The 18,815-nt window shown below is 40.0% G+C and overlaps 1 protein-coding gene across 4 annotated transcripts; it reads right to left on the bottom strand.

The window, feature by feature from the left end:
- Positions 1-4,061: 4,061 nt before the first annotated feature.
- LOC126582530 (pentatricopeptide repeat-containing protein At1g11710, mitochondrial) lies at positions 4,062-16,619 on the bottom strand. 4 transcript variants are annotated; one of them, XM_050246678.1, is made up of 3 exons: positions 14,231-16,619; positions 13,222-13,878; positions 4,062-4,338 (listed from the first exon to the last, which is right to left on the bottom strand). In XM_050246678.1, exon 1 carries the CDS (start codon positions 16,364-16,366, stop codon positions 14,375-14,377), a length of 1,992 nt encoding a protein of 663 aa, XP_050102635.1. In that variant the 5' UTR covers positions 16,367-16,619; the 3' UTR covers positions 4,062-4,338; positions 13,222-13,878; positions 14,231-14,374. The 4 variants fall into 4 exon arrangements, with proteins under 4 accessions (XP_050102635.1, XP_050102640.1, XP_050102644.1 ...); XM_050246683.1 differs by having other exon boundaries at positions 13,222-13,358; XM_050246687.1 differs by having other exon boundaries at positions 13,222-13,345.
- Positions 16,620-18,815: the final 2,196 nt, after the last annotated feature.

Here is an 18,815-nt window from a genome sequence, read left to right as displayed (position 1 = left end):
ACGGACAACACGAACTATTATTAATTATCTCCACCTATAATTTTTTCGCTAATTAAAGTTTTGAATTCAACTACTTCCTATTTTGTGTGCTATTTATGCAAAAAATATATTATTAGTTATTACGTTGCGTCTTTATAGAGACTTCCACCTTGTAGGTCTCAAAACATAGGTTTCCTTTTTTCCACAAGAACTCTAAACCATTCGATCACATGATAAGTTTACAGGCAACACCATTCTCTTTTACGGTTTTACCCTCCTCTCTCTATCTACATTCCACCTATGAATTTCATATATAAAAAATAAGAAAAAATAATGAAAAGGGCTTGAAAACTTTGAGTTTTAACAATAAAGACAAAATAAAAGGTAAAATGAATAGTATCATATTTGACTTTTTAGTGTAAAAATGTGGTTTTTCGTTAAAGTGAATAGTACCACGGGCTTTTCGTTAAAACTCCCTAAAAAATAAGGATAAACTGTCAATTTAGTCCGTTTGCCAAAAATAAAATATAAAAAAAACTGTCAATTTAGTCCTTAAATTATCACATGAGTGAAATTTAGGTCCCTAAACTATTTTTTTTTTCAGAAAAATTAGTCCTTCAATTAAACAAATATCCCAATTACATCCTTAATATTATATTCGAAGTTATTATATTCAATTTTTTGTTAATTTAAGTCACGTTATTTGCATATGATATACATTAGAGGGTAGATTGGTAATTTTATATAAAGGAATAGTGTATGAAGTTAACTTTAGAGGGTAAATTAAAATTAGACATTAAATTCACAATCTATATGAAATGTTAAAGGCTTATGGGCGAGAAAATGACAGTATTACACTCAAAAGTGTGTCAAGTGACTTAAGTTGACGAAAAATTGAATAAAATAGCTTTGAATATAATAGTAGGGATAAAATTAGCAATTTTAATGAATTTATAGACTTATTTTACCAAATAAAATAAAATAATTTAGAGATTAATTTTTACTGAGATGATAGTTCATAAACTAAATTGGCACTTCATACTAAAAATAAAAAAATGTAGTAAAGTACTATTTTGGTAAAATTCGAGAGTAATGTGAGAATTATTAAAAAAATGTAAAAGTACCTCAATACATATGTTAACGGTTAAAAGTGAAGTGACAAATGGGTAGCCAGCAGCGAGAGGAAGATAGATAAGAGGAACAGAAGCCAAACAATTAGTTAAGTACTGAAAGCATAGTAATTGTCGGTGGTCCATCCACTTCACTTGACATGAAGTAGATAAGCAATTATTTAAGGATGGTACTTGCACTCTTGTGAATGCATATATCTTATAATTTGCCAATAACGTATGTTTTTACTCTATAAGTTTTATAACAGAAATTGTTTAATTTCATAATCTTTATTTGATGACTATTCATACCAAAAAAATGATTCGAATTGCATATTATTTAGTCATTTAAATGTATAAAATAAATAAACAGTTCATCGTAAATATGTTACTTAATTATCATGCCGTCGATTTATTCCATAATTTTAAATGTACAAACTGATACACCCCGATCCTAGAATCAAGGCGTGACATGGGTGATCCAGTGGGAAGTTGCTCGTGAGTTCTCAGAAACAAAATCGTGAGGGCGTGGTAAGCCCAAAACGGACAATATCGTGCTATGGTGGTGGAGCGAGCCCGGGAAGTGGTCCGCCCCGGACCCGGATGTGACACAAACAATTGATTTTTTATTTATATGATATTCTAATAAATATTAAGATATTAAACAATTTCAATTATAAACCATACGTTAAAGATACATTATTCAGAAGGAGAACATTCATAAAAATAAAAAATAAAATAAAAAGAAGTAGAACATTTGCAGGACGCAAGTATTATTGATTAATGAATGCGCTGCATGGAATCTACGCCATGTTTCAGAAATTGAGTAGATCAATAATTCCTCAGAAGTCTATGGTATGGTGTGAATGTGTGGGACAGGGCAAATGCACATGATAATATCAAGTGTCACAAATGCATTTGTCTTCGCATAGAAGACTGGCACGTCATACCAATGGAAACTTTTGACTATGTTTGTCTTCTAACAGTGCGATCAGTTTTTGTTAAGTACTGTTTATATTTATTTTTAAATAAAAGTATTTAAAATAATTTCTGATCGCATGATATATGATGAACAAACACGATTCATCAATCACCGAGATCCTCACAAAGAGGATCCGGACTCGTTTGTCTCTATCAACATATTTGCCTATGTTTGTTCATTACATTTTCAATTTAACAAAAAAAATAAAATTCCGAAAAAAAAATCAGGTTTCATTTATATTTCAAGAGCAACTCGAGAAGCGCAAAATTGGTAACAAGACCGAAGAGTACAAATTTGGGCCTTAGCGTCGGAATCAAGAGTATAATATTTTGTTTTGATGTGAATGGCGCATAAATATGTATGCTCATCAATTTTGCTTGTGACATAGGAGATAGGACCAAATTTGGTCAAATTTCTTCATTTATTTACTATCCCAAAACCGCATTATAAAGTTTTGAGGATATTTTTGATATTTCATTAATTGTTTTTGTTTTTTCCTATTTGAACTTTAATCCTTCTAGGGTTTGGGTTTATGCAGGCCCTTTAAAGAAAGGGATCTCCATTTTTCAAAAAAAATAAAGACACCATCTCGACCGTTAGATCTGACTTTAATGAAATTCTGTGGTTGAGATTAAATCACAAACCACAAAATCTCAACCACAGAATTTCATTAAAACCATATCTAATGATCAAGAGGGTGTCCCCATTTAAAAAAAAAAAAAATAGGGATCTCTTTCTTTAAAGGCTTCCTAGTTTATGTATTAAGCCTATAAATACACCTCTTGGTTGTTGTGAATGTTATCTTTCAACTATGTTCAATAAACTCGAGTTTTCTCAACTTTCCTAGTGGATTCTAAAATTTTGTTAGTAGATTCTAATAGGATTTCGTTCAATTTTCTTTGTTATATATTCCGTTGCGTCAGCTAGGAACGATGTGCTTCTCTTTGTTATAGTATTTTTGAACAATATGTAATTTGTGCAAAAGTTTAAACTGTGCTCATATTGCCAAGTCTTCCCTCAAATTAAAAGACAAACAACAATGTAGTTTTCAAAGATAAATTATTAAGAAAGAGATGTTCTCTACGTTTCCTTTTCATGGGAAACATGAAAACCACTGCCCAAAAAGAAAAATAATTCGTGATGCCGATGTATTCTATGTAGTTCAAATCAGTCGTTTTCTAGACAGCAAATTAAGAGTCGTTTTTATAGTGGCCAAACGCAAACAAACATTTTTGGTAGTTAGGCAGACAAATCTCACATCTTGCTGTCACGGGTGAGCCTATGAATATTCACTGCATTATTTTATTTGTAATCATAGTGGCTGAGAATCTAAACACTGATTGATGTCAAAAATTATGAGGCTAATTATGTTTGTGGTGATTAAATCAATACACCTGCTTACTTAGTGCGCATGTAACTTTTCTTTGGTTCGTTTTAGTGACACCTCACAAATCATTATCCATACTTTACGTACTGCAAACATTTTGCATTTACTTTTAGAAAGAGAAAATACTTTAATACGCGCATTTTAACTTCCAAAAAACCCTCGTACCCCACACTTTAGGCATATGTCGATCTGGGATTTTAGGTTTCCATCAAGAGATGATCATCTATTGCTGATAAACGGATTGGCTGCAATGTTTGGCTGATCATCTTTGATTAGTTTGCACTAGTCATTTTAAACAAAAGTACCATATATTTCTTGGTGGTTTCGCGGGAGAAATGTGAAAACATCATCCTAATTCTTTGAGAAACATCAACATGTTTAGTGCTTTTACTGTCTTTCTTCAACCGCGATACAGAAGAAAAACATCATATACTTCAAGCGTAATTTTAAGTTTTTCACATTTGAATTTGTAGGTTGTATTTAGAAGTAAAAAATTAAAGTGCAGTCAATAATTTGTGAGGTGCCAATAAAAAAAAAGGAAAAAAAAATAACAAAAAGTCCAAAAAAAACTTTTAATTTTAATGAAAAATGACAAATAAAGGTGTAGTGAATAATACCAGGAAAAAGGTAAAAATGTGATTTTTCGTTAGAAGTGAACCGGTAGTGTTGCGTTAAAACTCTCATAAAAAAACCATCTATATGTTTATGTTTTAGTTCTTCGATTGGAGCGGCTCATTTGGTGGCGACTTTTGTTCTAAGACATGGTGGTTCATATGGTGGCGGCAGCTATATTGGATGGGCAGCGATCTTGTTGGCCTCCCAATCAAACTAGCATGGAACTTGTATATATATAGAGCAGGCATCTCTTTCCAATCAAGCACCTGCATAAACAAAATGTCATTCACCAGAGGTTTAAACCAAGACTCGCAACGAGTGGATAAACATTCTACAGTTTAGGGTACATCAATCCCAAACTGGCCCTTTAACCCTAAACCCTTTCAAAATTTGCACAACAATCCCAAACTGGCCCTTCATCCTTACAACAAGTAAAGCTCGTCGCAGTTAACGTACCCCATAAGAATCGTGATAAATGCCAAAGGCCATAACAAAATTTTCAGTACTTCACGCTAATTATAATTTTTAAAGCTTCACAGTTCACAATCACAATGTTAATCCAAATAGAGAGTAAGATAACATTTACGGAAGTAACAAATGACAGAACAACAACAACAACAACAACAACAAAGCCTTTTCCCACTAAGTGGGGTCGGCTATATGAATCCTAGAACGCCATTGCGTTCGGTTTTGTGTCATGTCCTCCGTTAGATCCAAGTACTCTACGTCTTTTCTTAGAGTCTCTTCCAAAGTTGTCCTAGGTCTTCCTCTACCCCTTCGGCCCTGAACCTCTGTCCCGTAGTCACATCTTCGAACCGGAGCGTCAGTCGGCCTTCTTTGCACATGTTCAAAATCACCGGAGCCGATTTTCTCTCATATTTCCTACAATTTCGGCTACTCCTACTTTACCTCGGATATCCTCATTCCCAATCTTATCCTTTCTCGTGTGCCCACACATCCCACGAAGCATCCTCATCTCCGCTACACCCATTTTGTGTACGTGTTGATGCTTCACCACCCAACATTCTGTGCCATACAACATCGCTAGCCTTATTGCCGTCCTATAAAATTTTCCCTTGAGCTTCAGTGGCCTACGACGGTCACACAACACGCCGGATGCACTCTTTCCATCCAGCTCGTATTCTATGGTTGAGATCTCCATCTAATTCTCCGTTCTCTTGCAAGATAGATCCTAGGTAGCGAAAACGATCGCTTTTTGTGAGCTTCGCTAGATTGCTCCGGTCATTAGTGTGGATAAGTATATAAATAGATAGAGATAGGAAAGCAAACACAAGATGTACGTGGTTCACCCAGATTGGCTACGTCCACGGAATAGAAGAGTTCTCATTAATTGTGAAGGGTTTACACAAGTACATAGGTTCAAGCTCTCATTTAGTGAGTACAAGTGAATGATTTAGTACAAATGACATTAGGAAATATTGTGGGAGAATGATCTCGTAATCACGAAACTTCTAAGTATCGGAGTGTGGTGTCGTCTTGACTTGCCTTATCTGTCTCATAGGTAGATGTGGCATCTTCTCTGGAAGTACTCTTCCTCCATCCAGGGATGGTATCTTTAACTGGTGGAGATGCACAAGGTAATGTATCAATTTCACTTGAAGCTTACTTGTAGTTTCAGGCTTGGTCAAGCGCGATACAAACCATGTAGTAGGAGTCCCCCAAGTCGCCGAGCTAGGGGGTCTGCTGAAAGAGGTGACAGACAAGGTAAGCAATCAGAGCTCCGACTGATTGTTCACCTTCTCCCCATCTTGCAGCAGCATGAAGGATAAAGAGAAGAAAAATGAGAAGAGATGATATGAGATACTTTTGCTTTTGAAGAAGTAACTTTCCACAGGCTTATTCTTGAACTGAGCTGGAGGGTTTTCTGGTTTCCTCCAGAGTATAAGGCCGACTGAAGAATTTGAGGGTCAAAACAAGTCCACCAAATCTAGAGTACGTTCCACCCTGCTGATATGGGATACTTTTGCTTTTGACAGAGTAATGAATGTATCGGCACGTGTGCTGTTACGCTTGTCTCCACATGCTTCCTTGTATCCTTCGCACTTGCCCTATCTGTTCCTCAAGCAGATGCGGAATCTTCCCTGGAAACATAAGATGTTGAAGATGAGTACTCGAGAGCAATGCCAGGTAAGTAATCAGGTAAGGGGTTCCAGGCAGTCAGTTCCTGGCTGGAAGCTTGATTCCAAGTGCTGACTGATTGCTCTCTTTCTCCTTGTCTTGCAGGTAAAAACAAGGCCAAAAGAAAAGACAGGGAAAAAGCATGATATGGGATACTCTTGCTTTTAACCCTGATGATATGAGATATTCTTGCTCTAGTATAGCTTGTTTACAGAGGTATTATCGGGGGGAAAGAAAGCTGAATATTTCGAAAGGCTTCGTTGGGAGTGCCCTCTCAGATATGATGAAGGGTTGAGCATTTTTGCAGGTCTGCCTGTCCGTTGGGGATGGAGGTCGACATATATAGGAGTCTCCCTAACAACAAGTAGTAATGCTATTCCTTTACCCTGCTTGGTCATAGCACGGTAGTGGGAGCTGCCAGTTTCACATGTTTTAACTCTGTCAGAGCACTTTGAAAAAGTGGTCTGTGGTATCTGGCTCTCGAGATTCGGAGAACGATGCCTCTTCGATTTTTGAGAAAGCAGTCATGCTGGGGGTATGACTCTCGAGATTCGGAGAGCAGTGTCTCTTCGATTTTTGAGGAAGTAATCATGTTGGGAGTCTGGCTCTCGAGATTCGGAGGGCGGTGCCTCTTCGATTTTGGAGCAAGCAATCTTGTTGGGAGTGTTGTCTCGAATGTGAGTAAAGGTTGGGCATGTTTGCTAGTCTACCTTGCCACGAAGCACAAAGGTTGACACACAGGGACTTTCCAATTATCCAGCAATGGTACTGTTCCTTTACCCTCTCTTCGATTTTGAGAAAGTAGTCATGTTGGGAGTCTGGCTCTCGAGATTCGGAGGACGGTGCCTCTTCGATTTTGGAGCAAGCAATCTTATTGGGAGTGTTTTCTCGAATGTGAGTAAAGGTTGGACATGTTTGCTAGTCTACCTTGCCACGAAGCACAGAGGTTGACACACAGGGACTTTCCAATTATCCAGCAGTGGTACTGTTCCTTTACAGTTGTGGGTAATAATATGGTAGCTAGACCTTCAAAATTTATGTGTCTAAACTTTTGTTAGTGCTGTTTCTTTGCTATTCTTTTACCTTTCTTGGTCAGAGCGATGTAGTGGGAGCTGCAAGCTTCACGTGCTCAACTTTGGCAGAGAACTTTGGCAAAGTTATTTGTGGTACCCATGAGCTATTGTTGCGTGTGGGAAGTGGGTGATTGAACAGTAAGATTCATGTGCTTTCTACTTCACCAGAAGTCTTCGACAGAATGCCCATAATTTCTGCAAAGCTGAGTGTGCGTGTGACAGGTGCTGACAAGGCTAGAAAAGTAGGTGCCTCTTCGATTTCTGAGATCGGCCCTCGTGGTCTCTGAGCAGCCCAGCTTTTGAGAAAGCGAGCGCCTCTTCGATTGATTCGGAGAACGATGCCTCATCGATTTTTGAGAAAGCAATCATGCTGGGGGTCTGGCTCTCGAGATTCGGGGAGCAGTGTCTCTTCGATTTTTGAGAAAGTAATCATGTTGGGAGTCTGGCTCTCGAGATTCGGAGGGCGGTGCCTCTTCGATTTTGGAGCAAGCAATCTTGTTGGGAGTGTTTTCTCGAATGTGAGTAAAGGTTTGGCATGTTTGCTAGTCTACCTTGCCACGAAGCACAGAGGTTGACACACAGGGACTTTCCAATTATCCAGCAATGGTACTGTTCCTTTACCCTCTCTTCGATTTTTAAGAAAGTAGTCATGTTGGGAGTCTGGCTCTCGAGATTCGGAGGACGGTGCCTCTTCGATTTTGGAGCAAGCAATCTTATTGGGAGTGTTTTCTCGAATGTGAGTAAAGGTTGGGCATGTTTGCTAGTCTACCTTGCCACGAAGCACAGAGGTTGACACACAGGGACTTTCCAATTATCCAGCAGTGGTACTGTTCCTTTACCCTTGTGGGTAATAATATGGTAGCTAGACCTTCAAAATTTATGGGTCTAAACTTTGTTAGTGCTGTTTCTTTGCTATTCTTTTACCCTTCTTGGTCAGAGCGATGTAGTGGGAGCTGCAAGCTTCACGTGCTCAACTTTGGCAGAGAACTTTGGCAAAGTTATCTGTGGTACCCATGAGCTATTGTTGCGTGTGAGAAGTGGGTGATTGAACAGTAAGATTCATGTGTTTTCTACTTCCCCAGAAGTCTTTGACAGAATGCCCATAATTTCCGCAAAACTGAGTGTGCGTGTGACAGGTGCTGACAAGGCTGGAAAAGGCTGGAAAAGTAGGTGCCTCTTCGATTTCTGAGATCGGCCCTCGTGGTCTCTGGGGAGCCCAGCTTTTGAGAAAGCGAGCGCCTCTTCGATTTTTGAGATCGGCCTTCGTGGTCTTTGAGCAGCCCAACTTTTGAGAAAGCAAACGCCTCTTCGATTTCTGAGATCAACCCTCGTGATCTCTAAGCAGCCCAGCTTTTGAGAAAGCAAACGCCTCTTCGATTTCTGAGCAGGCGCCTCTTCGATTTCTGAAGCTTCGTCGAGTGCAGATTTTTATAGGGGCTGGCATTAAGTTCCAAAGCACACTTGAATCTCCACCAGTAGAAGCTTCATTCTTGCACTTCTAAGATCTTGATTTGTCCGACCTCTTCTCTCTTCAACACCTTTGAAAATGTCTGGCCCCTCCGACCGTCGTTTTGACTTGAACCTTGTTGAAGAGGCAGCCCCGCCTTCTCCAGACAACATATGGCGCCCATCCTTCGTCTCCCCTACTGGTCCTCTTACCGTTGGGGATTCCGTGATGAAGAATGATATGACCGCTGCGGTGGTGGCCAGGAACCTTCTCACTCCCAAAGATAACAGACTACTTTCCAAACGGTCTGATGAGTTAGCTGTTAAGGATTCGCTGGCTCTCAGTGTTCAGTGTGCAGGTTCTGTGTCTAATATGGCCCAACGCCTATTTGCTCGAACCCGCCAAGTTGAATCATTGGCGGCTGAAGTGATGAGTCTCAAACAGGAGATTAGAGGGCTCAAGCATGAGAATAAACAGTTGCACCGGCTCGCACATGACTATGCTACAAACATGAAAAGGAAGCTTGACCAGATGAAGGAAACTGATGGTCAGGTTTTACTTGATCATCAGAGATTTGTGGGTTTGTTCCAAAGGCATTTATTGCCTTCGTCTTCTGGGGCTGTACCGCGTAATGAAGCTCCAAATGATCAACCTCTGATGCCTCCTCCTTCTAGGGTTCTGTCCAGTGCTGAGGCTCCAAATGATCCCCCTCCGGTGCCTTCTCTTTCTGGGGCTCTACCGACTGCTGAGACTTCTCCTAAGCAACCTTTGTGAAGGCTCCCTCTTGTGTGCTTATTTTGACTCATGTATATGTACATATTTGTAGCTTATCGGGGATATCAATAAATAAGCTTTCCTTCATTTCAACGTATTGTGTTAAATACACCAAAGCCTTCTTCGCTAAGTTCTTTGAATTTTCTTTTGTTAAAGCTTGTATGTTGAAGCTTTCTGAGTGGAGCATGTAGGTTGGGGTAGTGTTCCCTTAATTTCCCGAGTGAGGAAAACTTCTCGGTTGGAGACTTGGAAAATCCAAGTCACTGAGTGGGATCGGCTATATAAATCTTAGAACGCCATTGTGCTCGATCCTGTGTCATGTCCTTCGTTAGATCTAAGTACTCTAAGTCTTTTCTTAGAGTCTCTTCCAAAGTTTTCCTAGGTCTTCCTCTACCCCTTCGGCCCTGAACCTCTGTCCCATAGTCGCATCTTCTAATCGGAACGTCAGTAGGCCTTCTTTGCACATGTCCAAACCACCGTAACCGATTTTCTCTCATCTTTCCTTCAATTTCGGCTACTCCTACTTTACCCCGGATATCCTCATTCCTAATCTTATCCTTTCTCGTGTGCCCACACATCCAACGAAGCATCCTCATCTCCGCTACACCCATTTTGTGTACGTGTTGATGTTTCACCGCCCAACATTCTGTGCCATACAGCATCGCCGGCCTTATTGCCGTCCTATAAAATTTTCCCTTGAGCTTCAGTGGCATACGGCGGTCACACAACACGCCGGATGCACTCTTCCACTTCATCCATCCAGCTTGTATTCTATGGTTGAGATCTCCATCTAATTCTCCGTTCTTTTGCAAGATAGATCCTAGGTAACGAAAACGGTCGCTCTTTGGTATTTCTTGATCTCCGATCCTCACCCCTAACTCGTTTTGGCCTCCATTTGCACTGAACTTGCACTCCATATATTCTGTCTTTGATCGGCTTAGGCGAAGACCTTTAGATTCCAACACTTCTCTCCAAAGGTTAAGCTTTGCATTTACCCCTTCCTGAGTTTCATCTATCAACACTATATCGTCTGCGAAAAGCATACACCAAGGAATATCATCTTGAATATGTCGTGTTAACTCATCCATTACCAACGCAAAAAGGTAAGGACTTAAGGATGAGCCTTGATGTAATCCTACAGTTATGGGAAAGCTTTCGGTTTGTCCTTCATGAGTTCTTACGGCAGTCTTTGCTCCTTCATACATATCCTTTATAGCTTGGATATATGCTACTCGTACTCCTTTCTTCTCTAAAATCCTCCAAAGAATGTCTCTTGGGACCCTATCATACGCTTTTTCCAAATCTATAAAGACCATGTGTAAATCCTTTTTCCCATCTCTATATCTTTCCATCAATCTTCGTAAGAGATAGATTGCCTCCATGGTTGAGCGCCCTGGCATGAACCCGAATTGGTTGTCCGAAACCCGTGTCTCTTGCCTCAATCTATGCTCAATGACTCTCTCCCAGAGCTTCATTGTATGACTCATTAGCTTAATACCCCTATAGTTCATGCAATTTTGTACGTCGCCCTTATTCTTGTAGATAGGCACCAAAGTGCTCATTCGCCACTCATTTGGCATCTTCTTCGTTTTCAAAATCCTATTGAAAAGGTCAGTGAGCCATGTTATACCTGTCTCTCCCAAAAGTTTCCACACTTCGATTGGTATATCGTCTGGGCCTATTGCTTTTTTATGCTTCATCTTCTTCAAAGCTACAACCACTTCTTCCTTCCGGATTCGACGATAAAAAGAGTAGTTTCTACACTCTTCTGAGTTACTCAACTCCCCTAAAGAAGCACTCATTTCATGTCCTTCATTGAAAAGATTATGAAAATAACCTCTCCATCTGTCTTTAACCGCGTTCTCTGTAGCAAGAACATTTCCATCCTCATCCTTGATGCACCTCACTTGGTTTAGGTCCCTTGTCTTCTTTTCCCTTGCTCTAGATAGTTTATAGATATCCAACTCTCCTTCTTTGGTATCTAGTCGTTTATACATATCGTCGTAAGCCGCTAACTTAGCTTCTCTGACAGCTTTCTTCGCCTCTTGCTTCGCTTTTCTATACCTTTCACCATTTTCATCAGTCCTCTCCTTGTATAAGGCTTTACAACATTCCTTCTTAGCCTTCACCTTTGTTTGTACCTCCTCATTCCACCACCAAGATTCCTTTTGGTGTGGGGCAAAGCCCTTGGACTCTCCTAATACCTCTTTTGCTACTTTTCGGATACAACTAGCCATGGAATCCCACATTTGGCTAGCTTCCCCCTCTCTATCCCACACACATTGGGTGATTACCTTCTCTTTGAAAATGGCTTGTTTTTCTTCTTTTAGATTCCACCATCTAGTCCTTGGGCACTTCCAAGTCTTGTTCTTTTGTCTTACTCTTTTGATATGTACATCCATCACCAACAAGCGATGTTGATTAGCCACGCTCTCTCCTGGTATAACTTTGCAATCCTTACAAGTTATACGATCCCCTTTCCTCATTAGAAGAAAATCTATTTGTGTTTTTGACGACCCACTCTTGTAGGTGATCACATGTTCTTCTCTCTTCTTAAAGAAGGTGTTGGCTAAGAAGAGATCATATGCCATTGCAAAATCCAAGATAGCTTCCCCATCCTCGTTTCTCTCCCCAAAACCATGGCCACCATGAAAACCTCCATAGTTGCCTGTCTCCCTGCCCACGTGTCCATTTAAATCTCCTCCTATAAATAACTTCTCCGTCTGAGCAATTCCTTGCACCAAGTCTCCAAGATCTTCCCAAAATTTCTCCTTCGAACTCGTATCCAACCCTACTTGAGGTGCGTACGCACTAATCACATTGATAAGTTCTTGTCCTATTACAATCTTGATTGCCATGATTCTATCTCCTACCCTCTTGACATCTACAACATCTTGTACCAAGGTCTTGTCCACGATGATGCCAACACCGTTTCTCGTTCTATTTGTGCCCGAATACCAAAGTTTAAACCCTGAGTTTTCTAGATCCTTTGCCTTACTACCAACCCACTTAGTTTCTTGTAGGCACATAATATTTATCCTTCTCCTCACCATAACTTCCACTACTTCCATAGATTTTCCCGTTAAGGTTCCTATATTCCACGTTCCTAAACGCATTTTGCTCTCTTGAACTCTACCCTTCTGTCCTAGCTTCTTCACCCTCCCCCGTCTAATAGGATCAAAGTACTTCTTTTGTGTGTCCCGGGTAAAGTTGATAGGAGCATATGCTCCCAAACAACTTTGAGTGGAGTCGTTCGAAAAGAAGTTTCTATGGCCCCCTTGCTCATTTAACACTGCATCCGGGTGCCGATGGAGATACAGCGACCCTTGCTCACTTATCACTGTGCTCAGGCCACACAGCGCGCCACTTACGGGTGACGCCCTAGCTTTAGCGCGATTTTGTTCTGGATTCATTTTCATAAGGATTCGACGTGATCATGGAGTGCCGGCTGTCGACTACCTGACGCCCTCCCCCTCCTCCTTTATCCGGGCTTGGGACCGGCCATGTAAGACATAGGCGGAGTTAACAAATGACAGAAGCAATCAAAAAAATCCTTCATTCAGTTAATTAACAAAAACAATTAACCGAGATGAACCTACAACAATACTAATAAACAACATCAAAATTCCATTTTAATCAATCTACAAATCCAGAACAGAGTACAATGGAATATGAACTCAATTCGGCGGAATCAAATGAGGGTTTCAGACATTTACCTGGTAACAGAACCAGCAACACTAAGAACTAGTGATCTGTCTGTAATCTGTATTACCAATTCCGGAGCCTGTATCTTTTGCCTTCAGTAATCTGTATATCTTGCACTTCATCACCTTCGGTCCTCTTGAATACATGCCTTCAGTAAGTAAAGCTGAATGCTTTCATTTTTTATTTAACTAAACTAGGTCCATTCAAAAACCATATGTGACGTGTTCGTCAAAGTACATACAAGAATACAAAAGCCAAGGCCTCTGAATTATTATATACCACTTGTTTCTTTTATATTTATAAATGGCAAAATAAATAGAATGAACGCTCAAATCTAATCTTGTAACTCGAACTCATCGAAGAGAAGACAAAAACACTTTATGGCAGGAGAAAAGTGGGGGTGACCGGTATTGAACAAAGGACCTCAAATGCATGAGTAAATGATCTTAATCACTTGAGCTACAAGACACGTCATCTACTTCTTCGTTAGGAAAGATTAAAGTATTCTATTAAAACTAGCAAAATACTTGAAGTGGCAAGAGATTTCCAATGTTAACGCATTTAAAAGGTTAAGCAACATAAAAATTGAACTGCTACCACCACGAGAAAATTCACAATCATTCCATCCCTTGAAACCATCAGATTATCGCGTTCAAACCCTCACATTGCTGTGGACAAAAATCAAAAGAAAATTAAAAAAATCTCAGCGGCACAAAGGAAACAGAAACATCCAGATGAGACGAATTTTTGCACGTCTCAAAAGAAATAACCCCCAAATTTTCACTAATGTGTACACAACCAGAATATCTAAGCCTACAAGTTTCCAGTGGCCACTGAGTAATAAATTACTATGGAATATCAGCCAAAGGATGACAACTTATCAGTGATTGCATACAAGTTTTAACAAACAACTTATGTGCATGGATTCATATGTTAAGGGTTACCGTTTGTTATCTATATGGATGTAGTCAGCAGACGAGTAGCATATAAAAAATTGATGTATTAGAAATGATAACTTACATGCCTGATATAAACAACGTTGAATATGTGTGATTCTTGTTACTTTGGAAAGTCCAGCACATTCTCTATGCCCCAAGTCGCCTAAAACACAAACGATACTGGATGACGGAGAACAAATATACACCTTTGCTTTACTGTTGAAACTCAACCCAGTGTGCTAATCCTTGAATTTTCTTCTGGAAGATATGGACAGACATTATCTTTGTACGTTTGCCTATCAGGAATTACTCCCTCAATTACCATGTAGTCATGCAATGCAATGACTTCTTCGGGGCTGCAATTCTTACTCAAATTGGTAATGAGTGTGGTGTATGTTATAAAATCAGGAACCACACCCCTTGAAATCATTACCTTCATAAGTTCTTTTGCTTGTTGAATACACCCAAACTTGCACAAAAAGTTGATCAATATATTGTAGGTGACTATATTCAACGAAATTCCAACCTTTTCCATTTCCCGAAGCAAAACAAACGCCTGATCAATCATCCCACTAATGAAATACCCATTTATCATTGTGTTATAGGTTATAATGTCAAGAACATCCATCCTCTGTAACGAATCCATCAAAAGTTTTGCAATATCCACTGATGCCTCTTTGCATAACCCGTTGATAACAGAATTGTATATCACCAAATTAGGTTTTTCCTTCCCCACTATCAGTTTTTCATAAATCTGAACTGCATTTCCTATGTTCCCTTCTTTGAAGTGGCAATCAATCAAAGTGCCATAGGTGATGGTGTCAGGAAGTAAACCACGAACAAACATGCTGCCCATCAATTGCTTGGCCGCTCTCAAATTTTTGCTTTTGCACAGATAATCAATCAGGATATTGTGGGAGAAAACATCCTTGACGAGGTTCTTCTCAAGGATGTGTCTAAGAAATCTAATTGCTTCCGTCGCAAGCCCATTTCTAGAGAGCCCCTTGATGAGGATTGAGTAGGTGAATTGATCAGGGCATATATTCCTCTCAATCATGTCAGACAACAAGGAAAAAGCTTCCTCAGTATCTCCTTCTATGCAAAGCCGATGGATAATTGAATTGTAAACAACGGGATTAGGGGTCAAACCCCTTTCCACCATTTCATCGCACAATCGAAGTGCCACCTCCAAACTCCCCCGTTTTGCATATCCATCTACTAGAGTTGCATAAGTCCTCAAATTGAACGGAACACCTACCTCGGTCATTTCAGCACAGATTTCTTCTGCAACCGATAAACCACCAATTTTGCAAAACCCATTGATGATACAATTGTAAGTAACTGAATTGGGCATAACACAGTCCTCCGACATTAGCCCCATCTTTCTCAAAACCTTCAAAGCAAGTTCCATATCACCCATCCTGCACGCTCCATCTATAATCATGTTAAAAGTAACAACACTAGGCCAAACTCCACTCTTCAACATCCGATAATATGCCGACATTGCTTCTAGTAACTTGCATTCCTTACAAAGAGCATAAATAACCAAATTGAAGGTATTAACATTTTCAACATACCCATATGAAAGCATTTCCTTATACATTTTCCAAAACCTATCAATCTTGTTCAACTTAATCACATGGTTAAGAAAGTTATTCCAAGCGTGAATCGAAACCCAATAACCATCCAATCTCAGCTTCTTGATCACCTCATAAGCACCCTCGGAGTCCCCGAACCGAGTACAAGCCCTCACAAATGCATCAAACACTGCAGGGCTTGAACAACCACAACCTTCACCACAACTAGTAATCAACCCTTCCAAAACAACCAATGCGGGCAAACCCTCTGCCCCCATTAGACTCTCCATAAGAGACAAGGCATCATCGTACCTCCTAGAATCGATCAAAACATGAATAACAGTACAAGAAGATTCCAAAAACTGAGGAGAGTTCCTGTTCCTGTGAACCCAGTTGTAAAATTCTAAGGCCAACTGCGGCGAGTTCCGAAACTCGCGAACAACACGGCTGACTAATGAACTGGTTAGGGAGGGGGATATCTGCTCTAAGAGTTTCCATCTCCTCTGTCGAAGATTAACACAAACTGCTTTGAAGACAATGTTGTCGGAGTTTGGGGGTGAGAAATGCTTACTTGCGTGAAGACCGCGGCAAATCAGACGGCTTGTTTTGGGCGGAGAGAAGAAGCTTGGAACCCAGTTCATCAAATAGCGCCGCCGTTTCTGGAACAAAGCTTGAGACCCCAAATCCAGTGCATCATCACCATTCACTTCGCAGATTGTTTCGTTTCTTTTGTGTTCTTTTAAGACAACAACAGTGAGATACTGCGACCAAGGGGAAGAGCCGAATGCCACAGAACTTCTACTTCTACGGGGGAAAACACAGTTTCAGTCTTTTTTTTTCTTTTTCTTTTTTAACCTAGAGCTGTAGATGTTGGATTCTTGGGCTTTCTGCGTTGGCTCAAATATGAGAGATTTTTCATCATGGCCGACCACACAATTCGTCATATGTTATTATAGAAGTGGATGAAAGTTTTTTCTTTTAAGTATTTCTTTACTTATATAATAACATATGACATATTATTTAAGTTTGGTATTTATATATAAGTGAGGTAAACATATTGTAACTAATATCTGGAAATATACAGAGGATGGATATTGCAAAGCTTATGAAATCTATAAGGCTTCAATGTCTCGATTCTTTCTATACTTGTAAAGCTTGTTTACAAGGCAAATTTGCCAATCTACCTTTTCCTTCTTTGGCTTCAAAGTCTGTAATTCCTTTTGAAGTCATTCACATTGATGTTTGGGGTCCGTCACCTAGTTTGTCTATTGAAGGATATAGGTATTATGTGTCCTTTATTGATGAATGTACAAGGTACACATGGATATTTCCTATCATGAATAAAGCTGCTGTTTTTGATCTGTTTGTCCAATTTCAAGCTTTTGTGCAAAATTTCTTTAATGTTCATATCCGAATATTGCAAAGTGATGGTGGTGGAGAGTATATTGGGATTCATTTTCAGAATTTTCTTAAGGACAAGGGTATTTTGCATCATAAGTCTTGCCCTTACACTCCTCAACAAAATGGGCTTGTCGAGAGGAAGAATCGGCATATTACCGAGACAGCTATCACTCTTCTTCAACAAGCTTGTCTTCCTCCTCAGTTTTGGTACCATGCATGTGCCACAGCAGTATATCTTATTAATCGAATGCCTACATCGGTCTTGTCTATGAAGTCTCCCTTTGAAGTGTTATATCATTCTTCACCCAAACTAGATCACTTGAAGATTTTTGGTTGTGCTTGTTATCCGTCATTGAAGCCTTATAGATCTCAGAAGCTTGCCCCAAAGACCAGTGAATGCATATTTTTGGGATATGCTGCTCAGTATAAAGGGTTTATCTGCTTTAATCCTACAGACAATAAACTAATTGTCTCTAGGCATGTTCTATTTGATGAACGTCATTTTCCTGCAACTCTTATGGCTCGTCATTTTGTCTCTGGTTCCAAGGTGGCTTCCATGTCTTCCACTGTACCCTCAAACACCTTTCATCATCCTCCTTTAGCATCTATACCGGTTCCACAAGTGTTCTCCCGGGATTCAAGTTCTCCGCATAGTCCTCCAGTATGTTCTTCAACACCACGTGAGTTTGTTTCTTCTGGTACCATTTCCTCACTACCAGGGGATATTTCCATGGGTCACCTGTCCAGTGCAGCTCTTTCTGGTCAAGCCATGTCTGAGTTACATCCTGATACTCATCTGTCTCAAGTATCTGAGTTGCAACAAGTTTCTGTTGCTGCTATTACCTCTCATCCTATGCAGACTCGGTCCAAGTCGGGCATTTTTAAGAAAAAGCAGGCCTTTTCTGTTGACGTTCAAGCTGGTGCTCAGGAACCTCAGTCCTACTCTGTTGCTTGTAAATTGTCCGAGTGGCGAGGAGCAATGCAGGACGAGATGGATGCTCTTCTTCAGCAGAAAACTTGGACCTTGGTTCCCCTTCCTCCCGATAAGAACTTGGTTGGGTGTAAATGGATTTATAAGATCAAAAAACATCCTGATGGTACTGTTGCTCGGTACAAAGCTCGGTTAGTGGCTAAGGGATTTTCACAGGAGGCGGGGTTAGATTATTATGAGACTTTTAGTCCTGTGGTTAAACCTACCACAGTGAGACTTCTTCTTTCTTTGGCTGCTTCTAATGGCTGGCAACTCAACCAATTGGATGTCAAAAATGCTTTTTTACATGGCTTTCTTGACGAGGAAGTATATATGGCTCAACCTCAGGATTTTGTCGATCCTCTTCACCCCACACATGTGTGTAAACTCCAAAGATCTCTATATGGGTTGAAGCAGGCTCCCCGAGCATGGAATGAGCGTTTTACTAAATTTCTTCTTACTTTGGGCTTCAAATCCTCTTATGCTGATCCATCCTTGTTTGTCAAGTATGAGAATCAGTCTATTGTTGTTCTTTTGTTGTATGTGGACGACATTATTCTTACCGGTAATAGTGTTGCTGGGGTTCACAGTGTGATACAACAGTTGACTGCAAAGTTTGATATGAAAGATCTTGGTCTTCTGCATTATTTTCTTGGGTTACAGATTGAGTATCGTTCCAGTGGTCTTTTTGTTCATCAATCCAAGTATATCACGGATTT

This window comes from Malus sylvestris, chromosome 2, assembly GCF_916048215.2.
Source record: "Malus sylvestris chromosome 2, drMalSylv7.2, whole genome shotgun sequence".
NCBI classification, from domain to species: Eukaryota; Viridiplantae; Streptophyta; class Magnoliopsida; order Rosales; family Rosaceae; genus Malus; species Malus sylvestris.
The sequence above is the reverse complement of the archived record's forward strand: the minus strand, read 5'-3'. Positions and strand labels throughout refer to the sequence as shown.